This window comes from Lynx canadensis, chromosome A2 (assembly GCF_007474595.2).
Source record: "Lynx canadensis isolate LIC74 chromosome A2, mLynCan4.pri.v2, whole genome shotgun sequence".
NCBI lineage: Eukaryota > Metazoa > Chordata > Mammalia > Carnivora > Felidae > Lynx > Lynx canadensis.
Window position 1 is genome coordinate 24,114,952 of NC_044304.2, and position 26,302 is coordinate 24,141,253.

At 37.8% G+C, this 26,302-nt stretch overlaps 1 protein-coding gene across 1 annotated transcript in view; it reads right to left on the reverse strand.

Annotated features, from left to right (window-relative positions):
- The window catches only part of ERC2 (ELKS/RAB6-interacting/CAST family member 2), a 937,319-nt gene that overhangs the window by 525,876 nt on the left and 385,141 nt on the right, over positions 1–26,302 (reverse strand). Inside the window, exon 7 of the mRNA XM_032592316.1 lies at positions 15,571–15,738. Within this exon, the coding sequence (XP_032448207.1) occupies positions 15,571–15,738 (168 nt within the window). The remainder of the gene's footprint in view (positions 1–15,570; positions 15,739–26,302) is intronic.

The following is a 26,302-nucleotide window of genomic DNA, read 5'->3' on the forward strand; positions in this document are numbered from 1 at the left end:
AGAGTCGAACACTCAACAAACTGAGTCACCCAGGCGCCCCAAAAAGCACTCTTTCTAACTCAGGCTTGAGAGCAAACCATACACCTCTGCACATTTCAGAACCTAGTGTGAGCTTTCTGTGGGGATCTGGTGCTCACTAACCTCATGAGGAATTGGCCAATTACCATGTTATCTGCTCCGGGGATGAAAGTGACATCTATGACACCTGCTGGCCACTCTCTAAACCAGTGCTTATGATAAATGCTAGAAAATGGTGGTAGATTTACACAAACTCACCCCTATTACAAAATAAAAATAATGATAGAAGATCCTTTCTTCTAATTCTAAACACAAAACAGTATTGGTTTTCCTTCTAAAAATAATTTAATGTCATCCTTTCAACACAACATATCACACCACACAAACATGCACACACAAACTCCACACACCTCTCCCTGCCCTTCAGGGGCTTTTCCTCAAGTCCTTCACCAGAAGATTTACCCTATCTGATTTCCAATATAACTTTGCTAGTTTAACATCAAGGCTCTGGGTTCTGCGCTTAACTCTGACTTAAGCTCACCTGGGATAATGCATGTGATTTCTGGCTCTCAGAAACCTCACCTTCTCAACTAAAGCCAAGTTGGACTAGGCTATCTCTCAAGTCTTCCTTGGCACTAACATCTTGCACTGTTGCAACTCTGGCTTCAGGACGACCTCAGGGATAAGTGACCCAGGTGGCTATAATACAGAATGTTTCATAAATAATAGGAGTTATCTTTAAAAGTATTATCTTTAGAATGAACAATTGATAAAAGCTATAACATGGATGAATTTCAAATGCATTATGCTAAGTGAAAGAAGCCAGATGTGACATACTATATACGTATATAATTATATACTGTATAATTCCATTTCTATGACATTCTGGAAAAGGTCAAAACTATGGGAAGAAGGGTTGACTGCAGAGGGGGCAGCACAACAGAGGTCTCTGAGATGAATGACCTGTCCTTTATCATGATTGTGAAGGTAGTTATACAACTGTGCACTTTTGTCAAAACCCATAGAAATGTACAACACAAAGAGTGAGTTTTACTGCATGCAAATTTAAAAATCAATTTTAAATGATCTTTATGAAGTAATTCCACTTTCTTTCCAAGTTCTTTGAAAGAGTTGATGGATCTAGCATTTACATTAAAATTTTTAGATGAAATAATTTTGTTGTGCACCAACAGTGTTGGGCACTTTGTTCACTGAACAAAGACCACTCAAACACCTAGTATGTTGAAAAGAATTGAGACAGAAAGTGAGATGTGAGCTTATCCTCATTCTAAAGATAGGGAAAATGAGGCAGAGAAAATGTAAGTAACTTTGCTTAAGTTTAAAAAGCCCATAAGCTAAGATTCAAAGCTAGGCCTGTCACAGTCCATGTTCTTAACAAATTAATTCTATTGATGCATGCATGTATATGTACATGTATATGTGTATGTATAAACTTTTAAAAATGAAAATAGAGTCATACTATGGTGGTAAGGGTATGAGAAAACAGGCATCTTCTGATCATTTTCTGTATATACATATCAGAAGCTGTTTATCTCAATCAACAAAATAATTTGAATATCTTTCTGTTATCATTGAATATTCTTCTATAAAAATTTTCTATTGGCAAAATTTCCACAAGAAATATATCATCATTTATTTAGCCACTCCTCTACTTTATAATATTTTCACTGATCAGAAAAAAAAAACAAAACAAAACTAAAGAACCATGTGATGAATAAGGCTGTGGTTACATCTATGCCTACATCCTTAATTTTTCCTTAGGATGAATTCCCAGGTGAAGAATCAGTAAATGGCAGCTTTGGTCAACTGCCCCACATTTGTCTGTCCCCAGCTACCTCACATTTTATACCTGCTTCTATCTCTTTCAAAGAATATTCCCCTGTAAGCTCCAATTAAAAGTTGGTAACATGGAATGGCAAAGGATCCTTGCCTCTATTTTCGCCTTTCCACCTGGCCACCCTTGTCTATGCCTCCAGCTACTCACAAATTCACAAACATTCATAATGTGGAGAAAGCCTTGGTTTATATGTATGCTACCCTTCATATATTTTTGTAAGTCAGAGCATCATATGCAACCTAAAAAAATGTAACTTCATATTTTAATACTACAGAAAGAAATATCTCCACCCAAGTCAATAAGTACAATTCATTTGAGTATAGCCTGTTTGCTTAACTTTGCCCCATTCAAACTTTACTCACAAGAACGGTTAGCAGAATGCAGTAGAACTTGGGAAGACCTCACCCTTGGGAACAAATGACTTACTTCCCATTGCACCAAGAGGAATGTCTGAGGCAAATAAATAAAGCCCTGAAAAGAAGTATACCTTGTTCAACCCTATCAAATAATTTGGAATATATTTTTTAAAAATTTCAGTTGCCATGAAGGTTGTTGTATGATAGAATTGCTTCCAAGCTATATTCATTTGTGATCTACAGAAGAGCTCATCAAACTACATAGCTCATGGGACAAATCTGGTGTACAGCCTGTTTTTGTAAATAAAGTTTTATTGGAACACAACCTTCCTATTTGTTTATTTGCTCTGAATCTCACCAGAACTTTGGACAGATTTGTTATTTAATCTATTTTCAATTTTATCCTACATTTCAATTTTCCAGCTAACCCTTATTAATAAGCACCTACCACAGGCCAAGCACTGTGCTTGCGACTAGGACTAAAAACATAAGTAATACCCAGTTACTTCCTTTGCTGAACCCAGGGTTTAATAAGGAAAAAGACACAAACATATTAATTATACAATCTGAAATAGTATAATATGAAAACTAATAATGGCTCACTCATATATTTTGAAATAATGCAAATCCCATTACAATTATAACATTTCATCAAAACTCCCATAGTTTCTAAGCTAAGTAGCCAAAGTCATTGGAAACTGCTTTTATTACAGTTACCACCATACCACTTTAGTGGGCCAACACTCCTTGTCAGTATCCTGTGAACTCTACTACTATTTACTTACTTCTGGATTTCTGTAGCAGGTTTGTTACTACTGACAGTTATTTTAATATGTACTTGTATTGGGTTTTCTCTTGCTGTGTAACAAAAGACTGCCAATTCAGTGGCTTGAAACAACTTCCACTTATCAGCTCACAGTTCTATGGGCCAAAAGTCCAGAAGTCCAGCACTGTCTGGCTGGGGTTTCTGTTCAGGAAATCACAAGAAAGAAATCAGGGTATAAGCCAGAATGAGTATTTCCCCGGAGGCTCTACAGAAATATCCACTTCCAAGCTTACTCTTGTTATTGGCAAAATTTAGCTCTTGTGGTCTCAGGATTGAGGTCCTTGCTTCCTTGGTGGATGTTAGCAGGAACCACTCACAGCCTAGGGGCTGCCCCAATTCCTGGCCACATAGCCCCCTCCATCTTCAAGTCAACAGTACAGAACTACTCACATAGTAAGTCCTCCTCATATTTTGAATCTCAGACATTCCTGTTTCTGACTTTAGGACTCAGATTTTATTTATTTTTATTTTTATTTTATTTTATTTTTTATCATAATGGAGTACTTTATTGTTTTCCATAGTATAAGGCACTTGTTTTGTAATGTGTTTTTTTTCTTTTAAAGAAAAGCAATCATAAGTGAATGCATTGGTAATTATCTATTATCAGAGTGAGACACACTCATCTACAAAATTATTTTCTAACTTCTTCTGAACAAAGCGCCATTTTAAAGGGCTCATGTGACTAGGTCAAACCCACTCAAAAATCTTTCTTAAAGTCAACTATGCCATATGACATCATACAATAATGGGTTAAACCTATCATATTCACAGTTCTCGGCATTATTCAGAAAATGGACACTAGGGAGGTAGGAAATCTTGGGGGCCATCTTAGAATTCTACCTACCATAACACTCTTGTTAGAATTGTAAATTACTTTTATAAACTATAATTATATCATCCAAGAGCTGATTATGTGTTGGTGTTATTGCTAGTCTCAAAATCAGCAATCTAAAAAGGAGGTATGACACTTTCTTACACCATACACAAAAATAAACTCAAAATGGATGAAAGACCTCAATGTAAGACAGGAAGCCATCAAAATCCTTGAGGAGAGAGCAGGCAAAAACCTCTTTGATCTTGCTTGCAGCAACTTCTTACTCAACATGTCTCCAGAGGCAAGGGAAACAAAAGCAAAAATGAACTACTGGGACCTCATCGAAATAAAAAACTTCTGCACAGCGAAGGAAACAATCAGCAAAACTAAAAGGCAACCAACAAAATGGGAGAAGATATTTGCAAATGACATATCAGATAAAGGGTTAGTATCCAAAATCTACAAAGAACTTATCAAACTCAACACCCAAATAACAAATAATCCAGTGAAGAAACGGGCAAAAGACATGAATAGACACGTCTCCAAAGAAGACATCCAGATGGCCAACCGACACATGAAAAAATGCTCAATATCACTCATCATCAGGGAAATACAAATCAAAACCACAATGAGATACCACCTTACACCTGTCAGAATGGCTAACATTAACAACTCAGGCAACAACAGATGTTGGCGAGGATGCAGAGAAAGAGTATCTCTTTTGCATTGTTGGTGGGAATGCAAGCTGGTACAGCCACTCTGGAAAACAGTATTGAGGTTCCTCAAAAAACTAAAAATAGAACTACCCTATAACCCAGCAATTGCACTACTAGGCATTTATCCAAGGGATACAGGTGTGCTGTTTTGAAGGGACACATGCACCCCTATGTTTATAGCAGCACTATCAACAATAGCCAAAGTATGGAAAGAGCCCAAATGTCCATCGATGGATGAATGGATAAAGAAGGTGTGGTATATATATATATATATATATATATATATATATATATATACACACACACAAACACACACACACAATGGAGTATTACTCGGCAATCAAAAAGAATGAAATCTTGCCATTTGCAACTACGTGGATGGAACTGGAGGGTATTATGCTAAGTGAAACTAGTCAGTCAGAGAAAGGCAAAAATCATATGACTTCACTCATATGAGTACTTTAAGAGACAAAACAGATGAACATAAGGGAAGGGAAACAAAAATAATATAAAAACAGGGAAGGGGACAAAACAGAAGAGACTCTTAAATATGGAGAACAAACTGAGGGTTGCTGGAGGGGTTGTGGGAGGGGGGATGTGCTAAATGGGTAAGGGGCATTAAGGAGTCTACTCCTGAAATCATTGCTTCACTATATGCTAACTAATTTGGATGTAAATTTTAAAAAATAAAAAATAAAGTTACAAAAAAAAGAAAAAAAAAGAAAAAGGAGGTATGACAAAAGGACAAAATGTTCTGATGAAGGCCCCAAAGTGCTATACACTATGCCATTAATTTAGAATTCAGCTTCTGTGAAAATAGTCTTTTTAAAGCAGTTACTTCTTTTAGTTTGCAAAAGGTGTAGTATAACCAGGTAAGGATAAAGGAACAACATGGCAATGAGACTATAGTATCAGAAAAGTATTTAGGTGCCCATTACCCGCAATGACTGTGGCATTATATGCCCCAAGAACACATCATCCCTAATTTGCAGTTATTCTTATGGGAAACTTAGATACATACTACAAAAGTTGTGAATTATGAACTTCTCTGCACAATACACCACGATAAACGCTAATACAGATATGTGCAAACTCTTCATAACAAAGCAGAATTCATTGCCAAACACAGGATAAGTAAAAAAGACAGACAGAAGACTTTCCTTCCCACATAAATAAGGTTGATTTAAATCAAATGGCCTGGGGAGTATGTGGGAAGAAGGACGGAATCATCTCCAGACTGAAATATGTAAAAGCTCAACCACCTCTAATCCCATATCACAAAACAACAACAGCTGGCAGCTGAGATTGACAGATGTGTCAAGATGCCTGTATCCATTAGGGTAGCAGCCACTGTCAGGATACTCTAAGCATTTTTATCTTAAATCTTCAAGGGATTTTACAGGTAATTATAAACAAACCTTTAAAAATCCATCATGCTGAAATTGAGTACAGAAAATAAGATCTTAACCCAGAAGCAAATATTTATTTAAAAGAGAATTTGCCTCCTCTGGCTCAGGCTCAGCTTTCTTGTTGAATAAGAATCAGTTCTCAGCATGATCTGGCCCTGAACTGCATTTTGAAATAACACAGATAATCACTCCTGCCACTTGCAAGTCACAAGGGATTGGAAGAGAACATTTATAATATAGAAGTCAAAATGACTCTCAAACTTTAATTATAAAATATATTTAATTGCTAGAAGACACAGAGAATAGAAAAACTTCTGTGAAATCTGTTTCCTAATGGGGCAGGGGAGTGTGGTCCATCTATATTAAATTACTTTTACTTCTGGGGCGCCTGGGTGGTACAGTCGGTTAAGCGTCCGACTTCAACCAGGTCACGATCTCGCGGTCCGGGAGTTCGAGCCCCGCGTCAGGCTCTGGGCTGATGGCTCAGAGCCTGAAGCCTGTTTCCGATTCTGTGTCTCCCTCTCTCTCTGCCCCTCCCCGTTCATGCTCTGTCTCTCTCTGTCCCAAAAATAAATAAACGTTGAAAAAAAAAATTTTTTTTTAAAAATTACTTTTACTTCTTATTCCACCAAATGCACTGTGCTGCCTCTTCCAGACAAATCTTTGCAAATGGTATTCTCACTGCTTTGACTGGACAACACCTCCCAATCCCTCAGCTCTTGATTTAGTCATCAACTTTTCCAGTGGCCATCTCTACTCTCAATAGGTGAGGAGCCCCTTCTCTGTGCCCCATGCACCTGGCTGGCATTGCACACAGCACTTACTGCCCTGTAATTGAATCTTTAGTGTTGTTTTGTTTTTTCTATGAGTGTGAGCTCATAGAAGGCAGAAATTTTCTTCAATAGCCTCTGTATCCCCCAGTGCCTACAGAGCATCCAGATCATTACAATGCTGAACGTGTTTTGTTGGATGACTGGATGGTACAACGAAAAGGAAGGCAAACTGGGCAGAATACAGTGATGGCGCCCAAGGCCTCAGATGTCACAAGGGAATGGAAAGAAGAAAAAAGAAAAGTGTCACCAGAGCGCAGGCCCTGTCACTAATTAGCTCTGTGACTCTAAACAAGTCACTTTTTCTCTCAGGACTTCTCAGTCCTGAGTGGAAAGAATGAAAAGACCTGACCAGAAGGGCCCATCAAGTATCTTCCAGGTTTTCTGTTCTCTCATATCTGTCTTTAGGATTGTCCACGCTTCATCAGCATACCTACTTTTACATATCTTTTAAAGTCCGATCACACAGGGTTGTGTCCAATAGAGCCAGGGAGTAGAAAGATGCAGCTAATTGAAGACCGTAACTATAGCTCCTGAATGCATGCATGAATGAATGAGCAGGCTTCTTGAAATCTCTTTAGAAGGTGAACTTTTTAGTTCTTTTGACAACAAGATATCATTTTATGAATATCATCTCTAAGAGAATGGCAACTTCAAATTTCTTTTTTATTTTTATTTATTTATTTATTATTTATTTTAATTTTTTTTTAACGTTTACTTATTTTTGAGACAGAGAAAGACAGAGCATGAGCAGGGGAGGATCAGAGAGAGAGGGAGACACAGAATCTGAAACGGGCTCCAGGCTCTGAGCTGTCAGCACAGAGCCCGACGCGGGGTCGAACTCACGGACCGTGAGATCATGACCTGAGCTGAAGTCGGCCGCTTAACCGACTGAGCCACCCAGGTGCCCCAACTTCAAATTTCTTAATAATACACATGAAAATGGAGGCTGGTGAATTTACTGCTTCATAAAGAAGCTTAGGTTTACCAAAGAAGCCACATCTCTACTCAAGGGATGCAAAGTGACCTTCAAAATATCACTTCATTCTTGCAATGGGATCAATTGGTTAAAATCACGAAGATGATTTTTGCCTAGGTCATCACTAACATTGGGCAAATAATTCCAGCCAAGAATAGGAGCTACACATGCTTGGTGATTATTTGTCCTGTATGATTTCATTAGTACCAGAAACTTTGGCATCAATTTCAAGCCACGATAAAGATACAAAATATTAACTGATGCCAGAACAAAGACGTTCTGCTTAGGCCGAACAACATGCAAACACCAATAACCATACAAACAGAATACACAGAGAGAATTTGCTATGTGATGTAGTGGGTTGGGATTTTCTTATATTTTTTAGACTGAAGAAGGCACTCTTTGAAAAAAACCTGGCAAGTCACAAACACTACTCTAGACAGTACATTTTAGTTACAAATATTTAAGCAACATATTATTTAAAACTATATTCAGTCCACAATCAATATTTTCACATCCCAAATAACTAGATAAAATATATGAAAAATATATTAAATGTGAATACAGAAATTAGATTTTCAGCCCCAAAGGGTACTAAAATCAAGTGCATTTTTTTTCAAAAAAAAAAAAAGCCTTAAAGGTCACTTTTCTAAATGACTAGAATGCTGGCATTTAGCCAAAGAAATTTAAACTGGGTGATACCTGCTGGAATAGCCATCCCTGTTGGTGTGAATGGTGGATTTGGATGATCCATTCATCAGTCTAACTAAGATGCTTTATTTCTAGTATATATTCCCTATATTACAGCTAACTAGTGCCTCCCTCTAAATTAGTTGATATGATCAGTGTAGTCAAAAGTTTCGATAATTCTAAATAATTTTAATATTTCACACACACACACACATATATATATATATATATACACTCCTTAAAAAAAGTTTTTTAATGTTTACTTATTATTGAGAGACAGAGAGACACAGAGCATGAGCAGGGGAGGGGTAGAGAGAGGGGGAGACACAGAATCCGAACCAGGCTCCAGGCTCTGAGTTGTCAGCACAGAGAGCAACATGGGGCTTGAACTCACAAACTGCAAGATCATGACCTGAGCTGAAGTGGGTGGCCCAACCAACTGAGCCACCCAGGCGCCCCAAGAGTGATGTGTGTGTGTGTGTGTGTGTGTGTACACACACACACACACACACACACACACACACACTCTCTTTATAAAGTATGGATTCTTACACATCAAAAATATAAAAGAGAAAATAATAGTAATAGTTCAAACATCATATGTACATACACAAGATGTTCATCTCTGTAAACTTCTTATAATGATGCTAGAGAAAAAGTGTAACTAAAAATGTTAATCACATCAGCTGAGACAATATTCAGAGATAATGGAGAGAACAACGTTATACAAAGTAAAAATCATTTTAAGGAATACTATCTCAAGAGAAAGCCAAGACAAGTCGGAGAGGCCATGCATGGGAAGAAGAGGAATCCTACAGACCAGGGCTTGGTCTGGATCATCATTTGCTTTGGAGGGTGGGAAGCATCTCCTGTGCATTGCAGGATGTTTAGCAGCACCCCTGGACACTACCCACCAGATGCTTGTAGCAATCCCCCTGCTGTGACAACCAAAAACTATCCCCAGACATTGCCAAATGTTCCTGGGGTGGGAGGGTTGTAAAGTGTCTCCTGGTCGAGAACCCTGCCTCAGATTCACAGCCACCCTGGTTGCCGCTCCAATCCTTGGACGCCAGCCCAGTTCCTGGCTTCAGATGCAGAGTGAGCCTGCCTACACCGAGGTCAGACCTTAAAGTGAGCATCTCACAGCAAGGTGGAGCAGCTTCCCAGACCATGTCCTCTCGGACCAGGTGAGAAGTCTCCCAAATCACAAATACACTGGAACTCATCCAGGCAAGTTGCTTAGATGCCTCAGATCTTATTTTGAGATCTTTGTTCTGGTAAGCCAACTACCAAAACAAAGTGAAATTACTATGATAGCAAGCGTGGTGCAATCCTTTGAAAATGAAGCAGCAAAACGATCCAGTGGCTTAGAATGGTACATGAAGAATCTCATGGGGGAAAAGTAAAACAAAAGTAAACTGAAGATTATCACAATCTTTTTTCTAAATATAGTTAAACATACATATTAACATACATTTTTAACCAGAACTAATGTTGTATTTTATTAACTTAATTGGTTTCCTATTTTTTATCACATTAGTTACCTCATCTCTGTTGGTTGATAATGTATAAATACAGGCATCCTTTTGTGTCAACCTCAGGTAATTTGCTCATAGTAGAGTTTAGCTCTTAAAGTTAATGATCCCACTTGCCCCATGAGTGAGGCAGGATCACAAAACAGAAAAATATAAGAATAGTGGGATGTTTAAGAATAGCTCCATTAGTTTCCTACTGGGTAGAGTCTGGACAAGTTACTCAAGTCACACAAGTGTAAACCAGTCTCCTCTTTTAAAAATAGGGATTGTGGTAGCACATATCTGCCATTAGGTTTGTCATAAGGACCCATAACCTAAGGATGCAAAGCCCTTAGCACAATGTCTGGTGTATAGTAAGGGCTCAATGAATAGTAAATAATCCTTTTGTTATAAAAAATTATCATTTGCATGGTCATAATTAAAAATAACCATGAATGATCAATAATTCCATCTTATCACTCTATAGAATACCATGCCTCTAACAATCCAGTAAGTTAGAAGTGAGAACTAGAGGAGGAAGCATTAGTCTCTTTGCAGAGCAAGACAGTATACTTGATAAATGTCACATATTCTTTTTATTAAAAAGGAAAATGAAGCAAGAGTAGTTAAGTGCCCTTACTCAAGCCTTAATCCATTTTTACCTTGTCAGGGTAATGGAACCAAGGCTTGAGGTGTTAGATGTGGGTAGAGCAGAAGTAATTTCCTCATCCGTTTTATTATCCATGGGGTGGTTCCATCTTGCAGCCTACAGAGAACATTCTGTCCTGGGAACAATAAGTGAGTCTAACATTTCACTGGGGCAAAAGACTCCTAATAGCTAACAATATTCTTGGGCCAGGAGTGGATCTCAAAATGATTTCTCTTCTCCGAAGTTCTCATTCATTCAGAATTTGCTGATATAATTTATTCACCCAATGCATATTGATTGAGGACCATCACCTGCCAAGAATTCTGCAAAAAGCTGGAAGTATCTTGATGATCACGGTTGGGGCACTCAAGGAGATTAGCCATGGGAGGGAAGCCAACACTCACTAAAGGGATGCAGAATTTCAAACTGAGCCAAGAAATGGTTCTTTAAAAGTATAAAACCTCTCCCAGCCTGCAATGTCAGCAAAGACTTCCCAGTGTAAGTGACACAAGAACTGAGTGGAAATCTCAGGTGTAAAGCTTGGAACCACATTTCCCAGATTCCTTTTAGGGCAGGTTTGGTTAGATCCTACCAATGAGAGGCACCTGTGTGAAATTTGGAGCTCTGCCCCAGGACTTTAAATCTCAACCAACAGTGTGATGTAAGGGAAGAGGGAGGAAGGTGAGGGGGCAGCCATCAGCAGAGAAGACACCTGAACAGACACTCCTGGTTATGAGATCATGGCACTCGCTCTTTTCTCTTAGTCTTCTACAGCTGTCCTGACTCGATCATTTCTAATCTTGTTCTACCAGCCAGACATTGGGGCTCTGGATATCCTTGCCATAAACTAACTCCCTTTTGCTCAAGGTAGCAGAATTAGCTTCTGCTGTTTGCATTCATCAAGCAGTTTGTTTCTGGTAATATGCCATGTTGCTCTCCACTGTACTTACATTTAGGATTATGCATGTCTATCTCCCCAACCAGACTATCAGCTTCCTGAGGACTAGAGAATATGTTATATCCCTTTGAGCCTCCAGGACCTAGAGTAGTGACTTACTGACATATAGGAAACACTCAGTAAATGCAAAAATAATATGATTTTGCACGTGTTCAAAAAACAGGAGGCTTGCCAATAATAATATAAAAGTGCAACTGGATGTTTAAACATCAGGAAAAAGATCAATTGAGTCAAAAAGTGCTCCATACTTTACATCAACTTTACACCAACATGGAAATCTCCATGTTCTATAATCATCTTCTCAGGTAATTGTTTTTTATTTTTTATTTTTAATAAACTTCATGAAGAAACCCAGTATGCTAATAACCATAGTCCTGTAGGGTCTTTACCTCTGAACTTACCATCATTCAGAATTTTCACCACCACACTTCCAAATTGGTAGAATAAATCTGCTGAAGTGGGCAGGTCCATAGATGCCACCCCTAGAAGCCAATTCCACTCACACCTCCCTGCCCTTTCCAACCCACAGGGCAATCCATGAAGCCCAGTAGGTAGCTAGTGAACCTGGCTTCCAGAGAAATCACCATCTGTTTTTCTACCCCTAATAAATAAAGTGCCTCTGCTCTATAAAGTGGGACTGAGCCCTAGAATTAAAATGGAGATAGAACTTTTGTCCAATTTAATGACTTTTTAAAAATTTCTTGGGTAGTAGGTTTATGTTGCGTGAGCTACATAACAGTCTGAATTTGATCTGGGTCAAATAATGCTACCATGTCCTAAAATCCTGGACATTATACACTTTCCAAATGTACAATGTCATCAAGGTTTTATGACATTTCCTACAAAAACTCAATAGTCAGGTAGCACTTCATCAGTTGAAGTCTGAATTCAGGTATGAGAACAGAATGTTAAGTCTGCAGCTTGAAAACTATACTGCTACTCTGACTTCAGCATCACAGCCATAAGGGAATGCTCCACTGAACAATTTTCATACATGCACATTTTTGTCCCCCTACTAAAAGAACTCCATATCTGGGAATTATGGAGTGGAGGCAAATTGCAGTAGAACCAAAATCTATACTTGATGACTGCTGTGTTCCTACAAAAGCTTGTTCAGAGATATTCTGTCACCTGGGGTTCTGTTTCGTCAACTTCACTTCCTTCCTCAAGTAACAAAATGATTAGGGCATCGTGTCCATGCCTGCTGTCCAGACATGTGACCTGTTCACATGGCTTATGGAGGACACGAGATTTCTGAGACTCAGACCTCTGAAGGCAAGGCTGACAGATACGAGGTGCAAGCCTAGCTTTGCCAGGTTAAACATGGCTATGAAAGGAGCATACCCATTTCTATTGGCATCAAAACACAGTGCTGGTTGCCAAAGAGTCTATAAGAAAGAAATATTAAGTAATACTACGTGTCTGACATTGACATAAGTTTATTATTTCTTCCATGCCAACACACCCTAATCCAAAGCTTACGCTGTTCCAATCCAGACCTGCCCTAAAACAGCCAATTAGGCTGAATGTGGTCAAAACTCTGAGTCTTCAGTCCCAAAGACAATGTTTCATTGGCCCATTAGCTTCTGTATTATTTCCACATTTTGACTAGATTTCTGAATTGTGTGTATTACTTCTTTGGGGATTATCTGTCCTTTACATTGCGGGTATATAGAATTCCTGCCCCTTCACTATGTTGCCAGTGGTGTTATTTCCTCCCCAAATATGTTGGTAAACACTCAGTGAAAAAAAATGTAAAACTGAAGATACACATGAATACACATGAAATACTTCCTAATCCATTATCTACATGGTTGAAATAAGTGGGATTATGATCACGTTGCCCAAAGAAGTCATAATATACAATTGGCTTTGCTCAAGAACTTCCAAACCAGTTCCAAACCTTTGAGTCTGGCTTATGGAGCAAAGTATAAAATTTCACAAACTGTGCCCATCAGCACATGTCTTTTGTCACTTATGCATTGAAAGTACCTTCCCAAAATCTTCATTCATAACATTAGTGCCATTTATTCCTCAAGAATAAGAGCACTTAGTCTCAACTCCTGGTAAAACAAGGAATTGTGATGTTCTTCCTTGATTGACAGCTGGTGTCATCATCATAAAACTTGAGGTCCATACGCTAATTCTTTTAATTTGCACTAACCATTGTATTCTACTTTTCCAAAGACAAAAAAAAAAACAAAAAACAAAACAAACAAACAAACAAAAACAAACTTGCACCTATCTGGGTTGCCTACCTACCATAAGCTTCAGTGTCCTTCAGTTTCCTGGGTTAATAACTATACCTGCCTCAAAGGATTATGATCAAGAGTAAGTAAAGAGTGCACATAACGAGCATAGCAAAATATCCAGCATACAGTGTTCAAAATAAGTTCTATAAATGTTAGCTTTCATCATCATTCACTCCTGGGAATTTTAGGTGAAAAGTTTTCTTTTGAATCCTTAGTACCTACTCTAAGAACTGCCACTCTGTCTCTCTGTTAGTCCCATCTGCCCTCAACGGCCTCATTGATTCAAGGGTCCTTGGTCATGTCTTCCAAGATCTCTTCTAAACATCTGTGTCAATTAGTTGGCACTGCAAAGAGGAGATCAAAACACCTGGGCCTTGTCTGTAAAGATTCTGACAGAAATGAATTAATAATATAATCCATCAGATCACCAATACCTTGAGAGTGAGGATGGAAGCCACAGGGGATAGGGGTGGCTTCATGGGCATGTGACTTGTGTAACTGCACAGGTCCCCACACTCTGAAGGGCCCCAGACTTGGTTTTATGCTCATTCAGAAATTCTCTTTGAACAATTTTCATTCTGCACAAATTATGTAGGTGGCTGCAACTGGAGATTTTTTTATCAGAATGGTATAAATTGTTTTATGTTTTAAAAGAACTGCTCCAGCTTTTGTGTTAAGAAGAGCCTATAGGAAAGGTAAGGGTGAAAGCAGGAAAAACAGCTAGGATGCTGTTGATATAAACAAGGTGAGAGATGACAGTGGCAAATGACACCAGGAGGAGGGGCCAGTTAGAGTCCATTTGTCTGCAGCTGCAGCTGCAGTAGGGGTGTCCGGCAATATGCCTGTCTGCAGCAATGTCCCAGCCAGCTGGCTTGTGCTGCCCACTGTCAGTTCCTGCCCAGTTTCCACGCTGGCTGCCTATTAATCTGACAGCCCTATGCCTTTCCAATATATTTTATTTTCTTAAAAGATCAGGTAGTCGTTTTCTCTTCTTGCCTGTTCTTTTCCAGGGGACAGTAGGGGACCCTATGTTCCCCAAACTGTACATAGTAGCAAATGGGAATTTATTTTAAATATCAGGGTACATTCCCCAAATCTGGATCCCTACATGGAGAAAATGAGCTGCTGATGGTAAAACAGGAAAGAAGGGCCCTAGCTAGATCAAGCATCTTCTGTGTTAGCCCACTGTAGTCCGAACTTATCATATGTTCTCTGACAGATTGCAATTAAGTAATAGGTGTAAACATTACTCCCCCCACCAAATCCGTATGGGTTCAGTACGGTAAGAGCTACTAAAATTTACATAAATAAAAAATGCATCTAAAATACCTTCAAGACCCACAGAATACATTGTTCAACTCTTGGTAAGGAAAAAGAAAAAATTAACTTTTCAGACATTTTATTATTTTAGACATATATCTAAATTTGTACAATTATCCATATTTAAGCTGGAAACTATAAAAAGAATCATCTCTATTTATTTTTCAGGCAGTCAAACAGAAAATTCATCAGTCCATGCTAAGAATGGCATGACACAACCACCAGTAAGTTAAGTACCAGCATGTTAAAAGTTTATACTTCCTAACCTAAAACTCTAAAAAAAATAATTTCTTCTTTTCCATGTACTCAAAAATTTCTCTGAAATGACAAAACATGGATGATACCAATTCCCAGCCTGAATGGCTTATGTCAACTACTTACCTTCTTCTGAAGAACATTGATTTTTCTTTCCTTCACTTCTAACATATCTTTCATGTCTCGAATCTCTCCAGCCAGTGTCCCTTTCTCTTCTGTGAGGTCCTGCAGCTGTTTTGTTTTTTTATTGAGAAAAGACTCTTTCTCTTCCAGGCGTAATCTCAGTGCATCTACCTGAAGTCAGGAAAAAGAAAGAAGATTGTGGTTTTACACAGTGGTCATCAGTAACCATTAGTCCTGGGGAGGGAACAGGGCAGCAGTGCATCTTCTCAGCACAGCACGGTCAAACCATTGCTCACGGGCACCTCAATGCCATGCATTTTAACAGCCTGTTTCCACCTCAAAGTCCTGTCATATGTGTATCTGAACTGTGACACTTTTTTTAATATAAGGTTTATATAAAATAAGGCATTATGAAATAGTAGTATGTCTCCCTGCTGTGAAACCATTAGCTAGAAAACAAAGCACATCACTATTCCATTGCACAGGGAAGGCACAACACTGCTTGTGCTCTGCAACATCCTCCAGGAATATGGAGAACATGATGAGCCATGCCACAGACGTCTGGAAGAAGACAAACACGTAGAGAAACACTCCTGAAGGAGAAAAATACAAGCTGCCAAGAGGAAGGAAATGCTACTGGAGGAAGGAAATGCTGTGGAGATGACCACTCTCCAGTGTTATGAAAGACTGCTTTCCAAATATGTAAGAAAAAAAAAGGCATACAAAAAATACCTATTTCTACCTTAGCTCAAAAATTAGATTATTACAATTCCTGCTTTTCAAATGTCAGTAATAGACATAAGGAAACATAAACATTATTTTTAAACTTAACATTCCAATGACCATATGCAAAAAAGGTTCACATGGATAATGTGAGGTTTTGGGGTGATGGAAAAATTTAATCCTCACCCTCCATACCAGGCATTTGATAGACAGTAGTTACATCAAAAATCAAGTAGTGATGTAAGCACGTTATTTAGAGATATCAAAATAACCAGGCAAAAGGAGTTGAAAACAGGTTGTCTTGGGGAAGGAAAAATGGGGTAGGGGTCTGCTGTATCTGTTCACAAATCTTGTTGAGTAGTTTTTTATACTATACTACCAGCAAGTAAAATTTGGATGAAAAAAACACAAAAATTAAGGGAAAATGAGGTGAGAATACCATAATAAGCCAAAATAAATAGTTTTATAAATACTGTCAAGACAGAGAATCAAAAGGCAACTTGGAACACTGGAAAGAGGACACTTTGGTTTTAGGTTGGATTCTGCTTCTATCTAGCTATGAGAATCAGGACAAATAACTCTCACTCCCCCCTCCCCACCCAGCCCTCCAGCCTCAGTTTCCCCATCCATAAAACAAAGAGGTTGGAACCCCCTAAGTATCTGACATTTTATGATTTTAAAGGCAAGAATCAGTCTTAGGTAGATCAGGGAAGAAATGATGACATTAGAGATTTTAAAAAGTTATCAGAGTAGAATCTCCTTTTCTTACCCCTTTCCAAAAAAGAAGCACCAAAGCTGTGTTTCTAAAGGTCAAAGGTGATGAGAGGTTGGTGAGTAGAGAGTTTCTCCAGTTTCTATCCCAGGGAGGTGGATGAAGCAGGGAGGTCTCCACAAGGGAAGGGGTGAAACAGTGCTTATAAAGCCCTGTTGGCAGAATGACCCTGACCACATTATGAGACAGGATGGACATTCTGTGACTGCACAGGGCAAAAACAGCAGATTCCTTAAATATTTGATAGTTGTGCTTCTTCTTACCTAGGGGCCATGGAAATCTAGCAGCTGGGATGTGAGAGGGATACTCATGTCCTAGGGATCTTCCTTTGACTAAAAGAAAATTCATGCCAGTTGCACTAAAGCTTCAGCATCCCAGATTCTCAAGATTGTTTAAACATCCCAGATTGTTTAAAGTCATCTCTTAATTCCCTTGCCTTTGGAGATGTGTCAAGTAAGAAATTGCTGAGGCTGAGGTCAGAGAGGTTTTTTCCTGCTTTCTCCTCTAGGGTTTTGATGGTTTCCTGTTTCACATTCAGGTCCTTTATCCATTTTGAGTTTATTTTTGTGTATGGTGTAAGAAAGGGGAGGGTTGGTGATGGGTACTTAGGAGGGCACCTGTTGGGATGAGCACTGGGTGTTGTATGGAAACCAATTTGATAATACATTTCAAATTAAGAAAATAAAATATAAAGTCATCTCCATCTACCAACCCAAAATAACATCAATAGTTCTCTTTGGGTTTTCATCCTATCTGGAAAAAAAATGTGATTTTTACTTTATACATAAAGGATGGCATTTGGTAGGTTCTTTGGAAATTGGCAGGACATGTTGAGCACTCCAGATTATAGTAGTGGCTATAAGGGGTTACATTCCATTGAAAAGATTTCCCACAGGCTGACTAGGATTCAGTGTGAATTTGAGAAGAAACTGTGGTCCTATGAGCCCTACATTCTAGCTACCAAACATGGATGGTCTGTATCTGGACTAGAGGAAATGTCTAACATTCAAAACTTTGATGTAAATAAATTACAATTTGGGAGGTAGTAACGGATGCTGGAAAGAGTTTAGAAAAAGAGACTCTGCACTGATGAATAATATGCTTAAAATTTACTGTGCCTTCTCACATGTGTGATCTATCAGTGCCCTGCCTCATCTTCCTGAACCTAGAAGAGACAAAACTCTGGCTGTAAGAATATCTCTCCTCCAAGAATAAAATAGAGAGCAAGGATGGCCATGGTCAGCACACTGCTCGCAAACATCCAAATTCTACATGGCAGGAGGGAGCCTGTGCCAGCTAAGGTCTTCTGTTGGGAAGTTTATTTTCCATACACCCAAATGCATTTATTTAGCTTCAAAGGAATTTGAATCACGACCTTCAATCACTCCAGTCTATCCTCATAGCTTTGCAGTCTCCTGGAATCAAGAAACAAGGTTTAAGAGTCTTTTTTTAAAACAAAACTTTGACCTGAACTGTATCCAATTCTCAACCAACATTAGCCCAGTTTGCAGTAAGCAAGTATGACATCATTTCTAAAATCAAATTTTAACTTCCAGATGGTACAAAACCACAAGCAGGCACAAAGGCCTCCTGATGCACAGAAGTTTAAATACAGGGACGATCAGGTAAGAAAGAATACAGTCTATCAAAAATTAGACTATGTACTTCCAAACTGGGTCCCCTTCACAAATATTCTGATTTCACTCAACAGTGTACATCATTTATAAAGGAATCAGAAAAGCCTTGAAGGTTAGATTATATTCCAACATCAGGTAGAGACATAAAAGTTAAAATGTTTGGGAATATGAAATACCTTTCTCTGCCTCTTCACTCAACACCAAATAATTTTCAGGGCCTTAACTCTCTCTCTCAAACTTTGGCAGTTGACTCAATAATAAAACTTGGCAAAGCAAAGAGCACCATCATTTCCCAGAAAAACAAAAGAAAATTAGAACTGTATGATATAGTCAATGCACAAAGACCCATAGGTTGAATTTCCAATTTTTACATATGACTTAACCGCATGGGAACTAGTCACCTAATGTTAAAACTAGGACAATCTTTTCATTTTAGGAGAATTACTCATTTCCTTCTGATCAAGTTGTATGAATATTTGTCTCTGTGTGTGTGTGTGTGTGTGTGTGTGTGTGTGTGTTAAGAGCATGTAACATATGAAAATTTAACCTTTTATCTGGCAATATTAAGCATGAAACATTTGTTATCACTTCAGTTCCAGTTAATAACTTGAAAGAAAAGGACCATGGCAATAAAATTGGCAAAAATTGCCAAAATCGGAGTTAAATATTATTAATCTTGATGTCAGCACCCAGGAATTATAACCAGTTCCAATGGTGAGGTATGTTTCTATACATAAGCCTCCCGACCTTTCTGCTGTATTTTACATAGGTTTCAGAAACAGTTTCAATGTTGTGACAAAACACTAAGTGCTACTTGATGTGCCATAAATAATTTTTTAAAATCAAACGGTTCATTTCAATCTTAAAATGACTACAGCAACACTTGAGAAAATAAAAAAAAAAAAGAAAACCCTTGAGAGAGAAAAAGGGTCCACTTGAAAATTTTCACAGATTAAATACTACTTACTTGACAACACTTCAGGAATTGAATAAACATGCTATCAGAAAGAAAAACTTTAAAAGAAAATGAAACTGGAACACTCACAAAACTCCCAATACGGTTTTATTTCACATTCAAAACTTCATTTGTTTGTTTTTCCTGATAGTAGACTTGGATTAAGGGTATATTTGAATTTGATTCAACTTGCAATCATTCAAATGGGGGACAGTTTCAAAGTTGCAAGTATGCATAATGTACACAGCCTCCGAAGACACAAACACTAAAAATAACCTAAAGCTTGCTGTGGTAGTAAGTACTAGTTCTCACTCACAATCCAATTCTCCTGTCCTTCCTGAATACAGGGAAGGTCTCCCTTCCCAGCCCCTTGCAGGAATATGGGTTGTGGTTTTATTCATGAAATGTAAACAGGAGTGACATATGTCAGTTCCCATCCATGCCACCCCCACACTCTTTCCCTTCCTCAGAGATCTTGAAGGCTACATTTTCCAGATAGTGGAGTTACAAGATGGCAACCCCCCCATAAATCAGTATTCTCAGTTGACCACGAGAAGCAGGGTCACTCCCCATGTTCTGCTGCTCCAATTCTCAACCCTCAACATGGGTTGGACTTACAATATGATGTGTCGAACCACTCTGAAATTATTATAACTTCAACTGGTTTTGCTAGGGAATGGGCACCTTTAAACTAGAAAGGTTTGCTGGTCTTAGAGATTGCTATAAACCTAAAAGAAAAAGGACCAAAATTCTTCCCTCTACTCCTATGTGTTGGACCTCAAAATCTACTTTCCCCTATTCTTTCACCCCAAATCCAGAGAAGGGGGGAAAATGATGGAGAGCCAAGGACAGAGCTAAATGGAGCAAATAGCAGAACCCTGGGGAGTGGACACTGAGGTCAAAGGTCAAGATCTTGGGAGCAGAAAGAAAGATTGAAGAGGAAGAGCCCCCTTAAGCCCAGTGGCTTGAACTTCCATCTGTACAGACAAGTGGCCCAAGTGGACAACTGTTTTGCAAAAGTCTCTGCACTGCAAATATATATGTTCAAGTAACTTACGGTAATGGCCATGGACTTACCCACAGGTCTTCCAAATGTCAGGAATACAACAAAGGTGTTAGAAGCAAAATGAGGATAATAACAATACCTCCTTCATCAAGTTATTTGAGGATTAAATTAAATAACATGTAATGCACTTAGCACAATGCCTGGCACCTAGAAATACTCAATAAATCTTTGCTATTGTTATTATATTTTACTATTCTGCTTTCTACAATTTCTAACCCAGTGATTTATATACTGTAGGAATGCAATAAAGGTTGCTAATCAGCAGCCCTAGGAAAAGTAGAGACTCAGCAAATAAGATTCTGTGCTCCAGCATGTACCAGGGTGTTACATTGTCTGTCATTTATTTTAAAATATTCCAGCATACACTGTATGATATGTGTATGTGTGGAGGGGTCTATGGCTGGGTGGGTGGAGGGGTGTATTTCCCAACTGGGAATGAATTCTCCAGGGGTAGTTAATTAGCCTATGAAAGACTTTAATTAAAAGCTGACATGCCAGAGTCAGCTACCAAAAGTGCCGAGATATTCTTTATATTTGATGAACACCTGAAATTTGGTCAATTAACATAATTGATATGAGGAGTGATTTTCCCTTGGAGATGTGAGTGGTGTTTGAGATGTGTGGATTGGTTAGAAATGCTGCCCAAGTACTCCTACTCTTCCAGGAACAAAATTTAAGATGGTGTGTCCAATGGAGAAATGATGTAAGTCACATCTGTAACTTTAAACTTTCTAGTAGCCATGTAAAAACAAGGAAAAATAAACAGATAAAATTACTTTTAATAATATGTTTAATTTGACCCACTATATCCAAAACATTATTTAAACTGTAATCAATATGAAAGACATTAATGAGGTATTATACATTCTTTTTTTTTTCTTTAAAATCCAACATCTATTTTACCCTTTCAGCATATCTCAATTAGGACTAGCCACATTTCAGGTGCTCAATAGCCACATACAGTTCATAGCCACTATATTGGACAGTGCAGGACTATGAATCTAGTAAGCCCAAAAGTTTCAACCCTTAGATTTCAATCTCTGTTGCATATAAATGCTTCAGGGAGGATTCTGGCCCAACAGCAAGCAAGGCTGGCTGAGCTCTGCCCAGAAAATATCATCACATTGACCTAGCTAGTATAAACCCCTTTTGGCCTCAAAAGGACAGAGAGCTAGAACTTGAAGGAGCACTCTGAGAAGCTTGTGATGTACTACCAGAAGGCAAAGTCATGGGGTAGGAATCCTATAGCCTTCCTTTCTCTAACCATCAGAGATTATTGATCTTTACCAAAGAGAACCACATAATGGTCAATGACCTAACTGGCTTGGTGATTCTATTGGCATAGTTTTTTGCAGTTTTGTTAAAAAGAATTCAGAATAATCATTTCTTTTTAAAAAATCTTTCACACTAATCCCTAATTATAGCAAAAGCCGCCTTTAAGAAAAAAAAAATGTCCTTCAGCAGCCGCACTATCAAACACCAGCAATATAGATGAGGGTGTGTCCATCTCTTCTCCTATGCTTGGTCAGGTTACGCCCTTCTACTCTTGGATTTCCACAGCTATTTTTATTTCAGATTTCTTCTTTCTATAGGAGCTTTTTAAAAATCTACACTGACTAGAATTACTTATTCATTCATTTAACAAATATAGAGAAGTGATTTTGTGTCAGGCACTGTTCTATGTTAGAGATACAACCTTTTAACAAGACCATCAGGTCTGTGGCTTATTGAACCACATATTTGTGAAGTTGGGGGTAAGGTAGAGCAAACAAGTTATTACATCAATATAATTAGTAAACACAATTTTTAGGGTAAGTGGAAAGTAGTACAAATATAAAATCTAAAAGCTTATGTAAAATCTTTATAAAAAACTGGAATAACAAAAGGCTATTTTGTGGGTATTTGTGTTTATTGGTGAAAATGTTTATGTGTGTATTTGTATGTATACAAAATAATAAAATTAATGATTTAATAAATATCAGCTATTGTAAATCAAACCTGGGCAGGCAGTTTGGTATTCAGTAAAATGGTTTATTTAACCAATAGCTATGCTTTACTGTGCAATCTTGGAACACCAAATGGTCTTCACTGATCTTTAAATAAGTTGTGCTTTATACCTGTTCCACTACTTTCAAGATAATTTTGGATTTTAATAAATCTGGGTCTTTAAAAAAAGCCTTGTGATACTAATAAGTTATGAACAGATGAGGTATTTTCTCTTTTAAAAACTTATTTTCCAGCTTTGTCCATTAAAAAGGCTTAGAGGGGCGCCTGGGTGGCGCAGTCGGTTAAGCGTCCGACTTCAGTCAGGTCACGATCTCGCGGTCCGTGAGTTCGAGCCCCGCATCGGGCTCTGGGCTGATGGCTCAGAGCCTGGAGCCTGTTTCCGATGCTGTGTCTCCCTCTCTCTCTGCCCCTCCCCCGTTCATGCTCTGTATCTCTCTGTCCCAAAAATAAATAAACGTTGAAAAAAAAATTTTTTTTTTTTAATAAAAAAAAGGCTTAGAAAAGTGACTGCCTCCATAGCAATAAGCACTCACCCAAAATGCCTAGACTGTGGTCTCTAAAAACTATATCTCACTAAAAGAAATCAGTTTCATTGTAGAAATGATTAATTTTATATCTGTGGCAAGGAACATACAAAGTGAATATAAAATAGTTTATTGAATCAGAAAGCAAGGAAATTACTACAGATTAAATAGTCTTTTTATTGGCCAAGGATGGGACAATTGGATGATTGGTCGTATAAACAAACATCAGGGGGCAGGAGCAGAGTCTGGGGCTAGGTAGGGAGCTACACTAGCCAACCAATCAACCAGAGAGATAATAGCTGCCACAACAAGGATGGAGATGTGATGGAGAGGAAGACTGTGGCTGTGCTTGAGACATATTTTGAGATACAATCAAGAGGCAGCTGGCAGAACTGAGGGTTTGCATGTAGAGGGATGAAAGGAAGGAAAGAATCCAAAATAACTCCTGGGCTACTGGCTGGAGCAACTCTTTAAATAATGCAATTACTGCATCTGCAGGGAAAGACCGGGAAGTCTCAGATTTGGGGGGCAGGAAATCAAGAGGCTGGGATTAGGTTTTACATAGTTTGAGATGCAATGAAACATCTAAAGGTAAATGACTATATAACTTGGAAGACCCTGAGACAATAGAACATGACTTGTAGTCTAACGTACATGTAGATGAGCAGTCCTGTACTTATGTCAACATTCCTCCAGAAAACATGTACTGTACATTTACAGATTAACTCCTACTTAGATGCAGCTGAGACCAAGTTAATAAACACTTACAAAGAGATGACATCTATATAGTTGAAAACCAAGGGAAAACCCTTTCCTAAAAAGATCTCTGGGTGGCTTTTTTTTCTGAGTTTTATTTATAAGGTCTCTCTTCTCCACACAGTCATGAGTATCAAGAGACTTGATCATTTCTATTATGCCCTTAAGTTCTTCAAGGTGACTAGCTAATGTCAATGATGTATTATTCTCCTATTGATCACAGCAGTCAGTAGATTAATACTCCCTGGGGGGAAAAAGAGGGTGGCGGGAGGCCTATATGATCCATTTCTGTGGGCTGGCTTTCCTTTAGCAACCAAAAGCTTATACATTTGACCAAGGAAAAAACCTAGATTGTATTTTAAGATATTTAGATAGCACAAAATTAAACAATAATGGTTGTATTATAAAGTGCTTCATATTTTAAACTATACCTTTCTCTTAAATTATAAGTATGTTCCCTTATACAATTTCAACTCAAAAAATAAAATTCAGGGATATTTAGTATTGCATAACCACATGCTGTGCTTATAAAAGTTAAGTTACAATCACCAGCTTGTTAATAACACAGTTGAGATTTTCAGGTTGTAAAGATGCATTTTGTCTTACCTACCTGTCAAAAAATTATACCCAAGACCTACATGCCACCTACTTGAAGAAAACAATGCTCAGTTAAGAGTGCTTCATATCACCTACATGGAAGAATTCATATCATATGTGGGTTAATAATCCAGCCAACTTTATAAAGCCTGTTTTCATACTTAAGTTTTTGGCTACTTCTTACACTAAAATTAGGTGGTTTTAAGTGACTAGTCCAAAGTTCAAAATTTAATGTTCAGTTCAGTTCCAGCAAATTTCTGAAAACACATGGGAATTGTAACTCATGTGTTAATACTTAAAGTTTTTGTTAATAAAACTTCCAACACTAACCTTACCTCATTGAACTTACCTCACTGGTTTTTATGCTCACTATAAAACTATAGCTGTCATAATATTTTTGAATTACTACAAAAGGAAGTAAGCCATTCCAAAGTCAATGTTACTTTGCAACATGATGATAGTTATAAATTCAAAATACTTAAAACCAATTTGCAAACCTATCAATCTTAGTAACTCCTAACATTTAAAAACCCCATCTTCAAAACATTTATTATCAAAAAAACAAGTTTAAGAAAACCATGTATCATTCATATTGCATTTTCCCTTCAAGTGAGCACATTATATTTAAACATGAAGATGCATTTTAACATAAAATTTTAAAATATTGGTTCTATTTAGATATGCCATGAACTTTCTAAACTATCACTGAAGCCCAAAGTACTTAAATCACTAATAATTTAGTACCAAGATTTAAGCAATAATTTTGTGATCTCAATTCAGTGTTTTTCAGTAAATCCAACTAAGTAATTTCCATCTGGATATGTTTAACATGTTTGTCAATAACTGACAAATTAAGAACTGTAGTCATTTTATTTAAAAGAGAATTAAATCCACATTTTAAAGTTTAAAGACTCAGACTCCAGGAGGATGGGCACTTGTGTTCAAGGATCCATGAATTTGCTATAAGAATTGTTTATGTTGTCTTTTCTTTTCAATGATTATCTCAAAAGCTAAAATGAACTTATTCTGAATCATGTAAATAACTCCTTATACCCAAGAATTGTTAAGAGATTTCACTGTCTGCCTTTGTGTTTACATTAAGATTCCTCTGGGGTGAAGTGGAGAAAGCACAGAAGGGCTTCTTACTGCTCTTATATATTCCCTTCAAATCTTCACCATCAGACATCAAAGTGACCATGCAAACAAGAAGTTCATCAGAATTACAGAAACAACAATTAGCGAGGAAAGCAGGATATCACACAGTACACCACTATGCAGACCTCCTGAACTAGCATCTGAGTTATAGCAGTTGGCACCATATCTATATCAAGTATCAATTAATGTCCAGCAAACAATCCTTCTCTAGATAAAGTTAATAAATATCATTAGTTTAAATTTTATAGGCTTTGGCATCATATTTCCATTTAGTGTGTAATTTTGATTTGGCATCATAGTTCTGTAAGAGTTATAAGCATGCCTAGTCTTACCTTTGTGCCTAATTAAGTAGCATAAGTAACAATTATTACATTAAGAAATACTGAAAGTCTACAACATTCTTTTCATTTTTTTCTTTTAAAAGGAATTTCTTCCCAAATGTGAGACACACTGCTCTAAGTAAACAGTACTTGTTCTTTGAGATCCTCCTGGGTGTTGTGAAAATATTAAATGGAGGTAGTGGAAGTGTGTTCCAAGATCAAG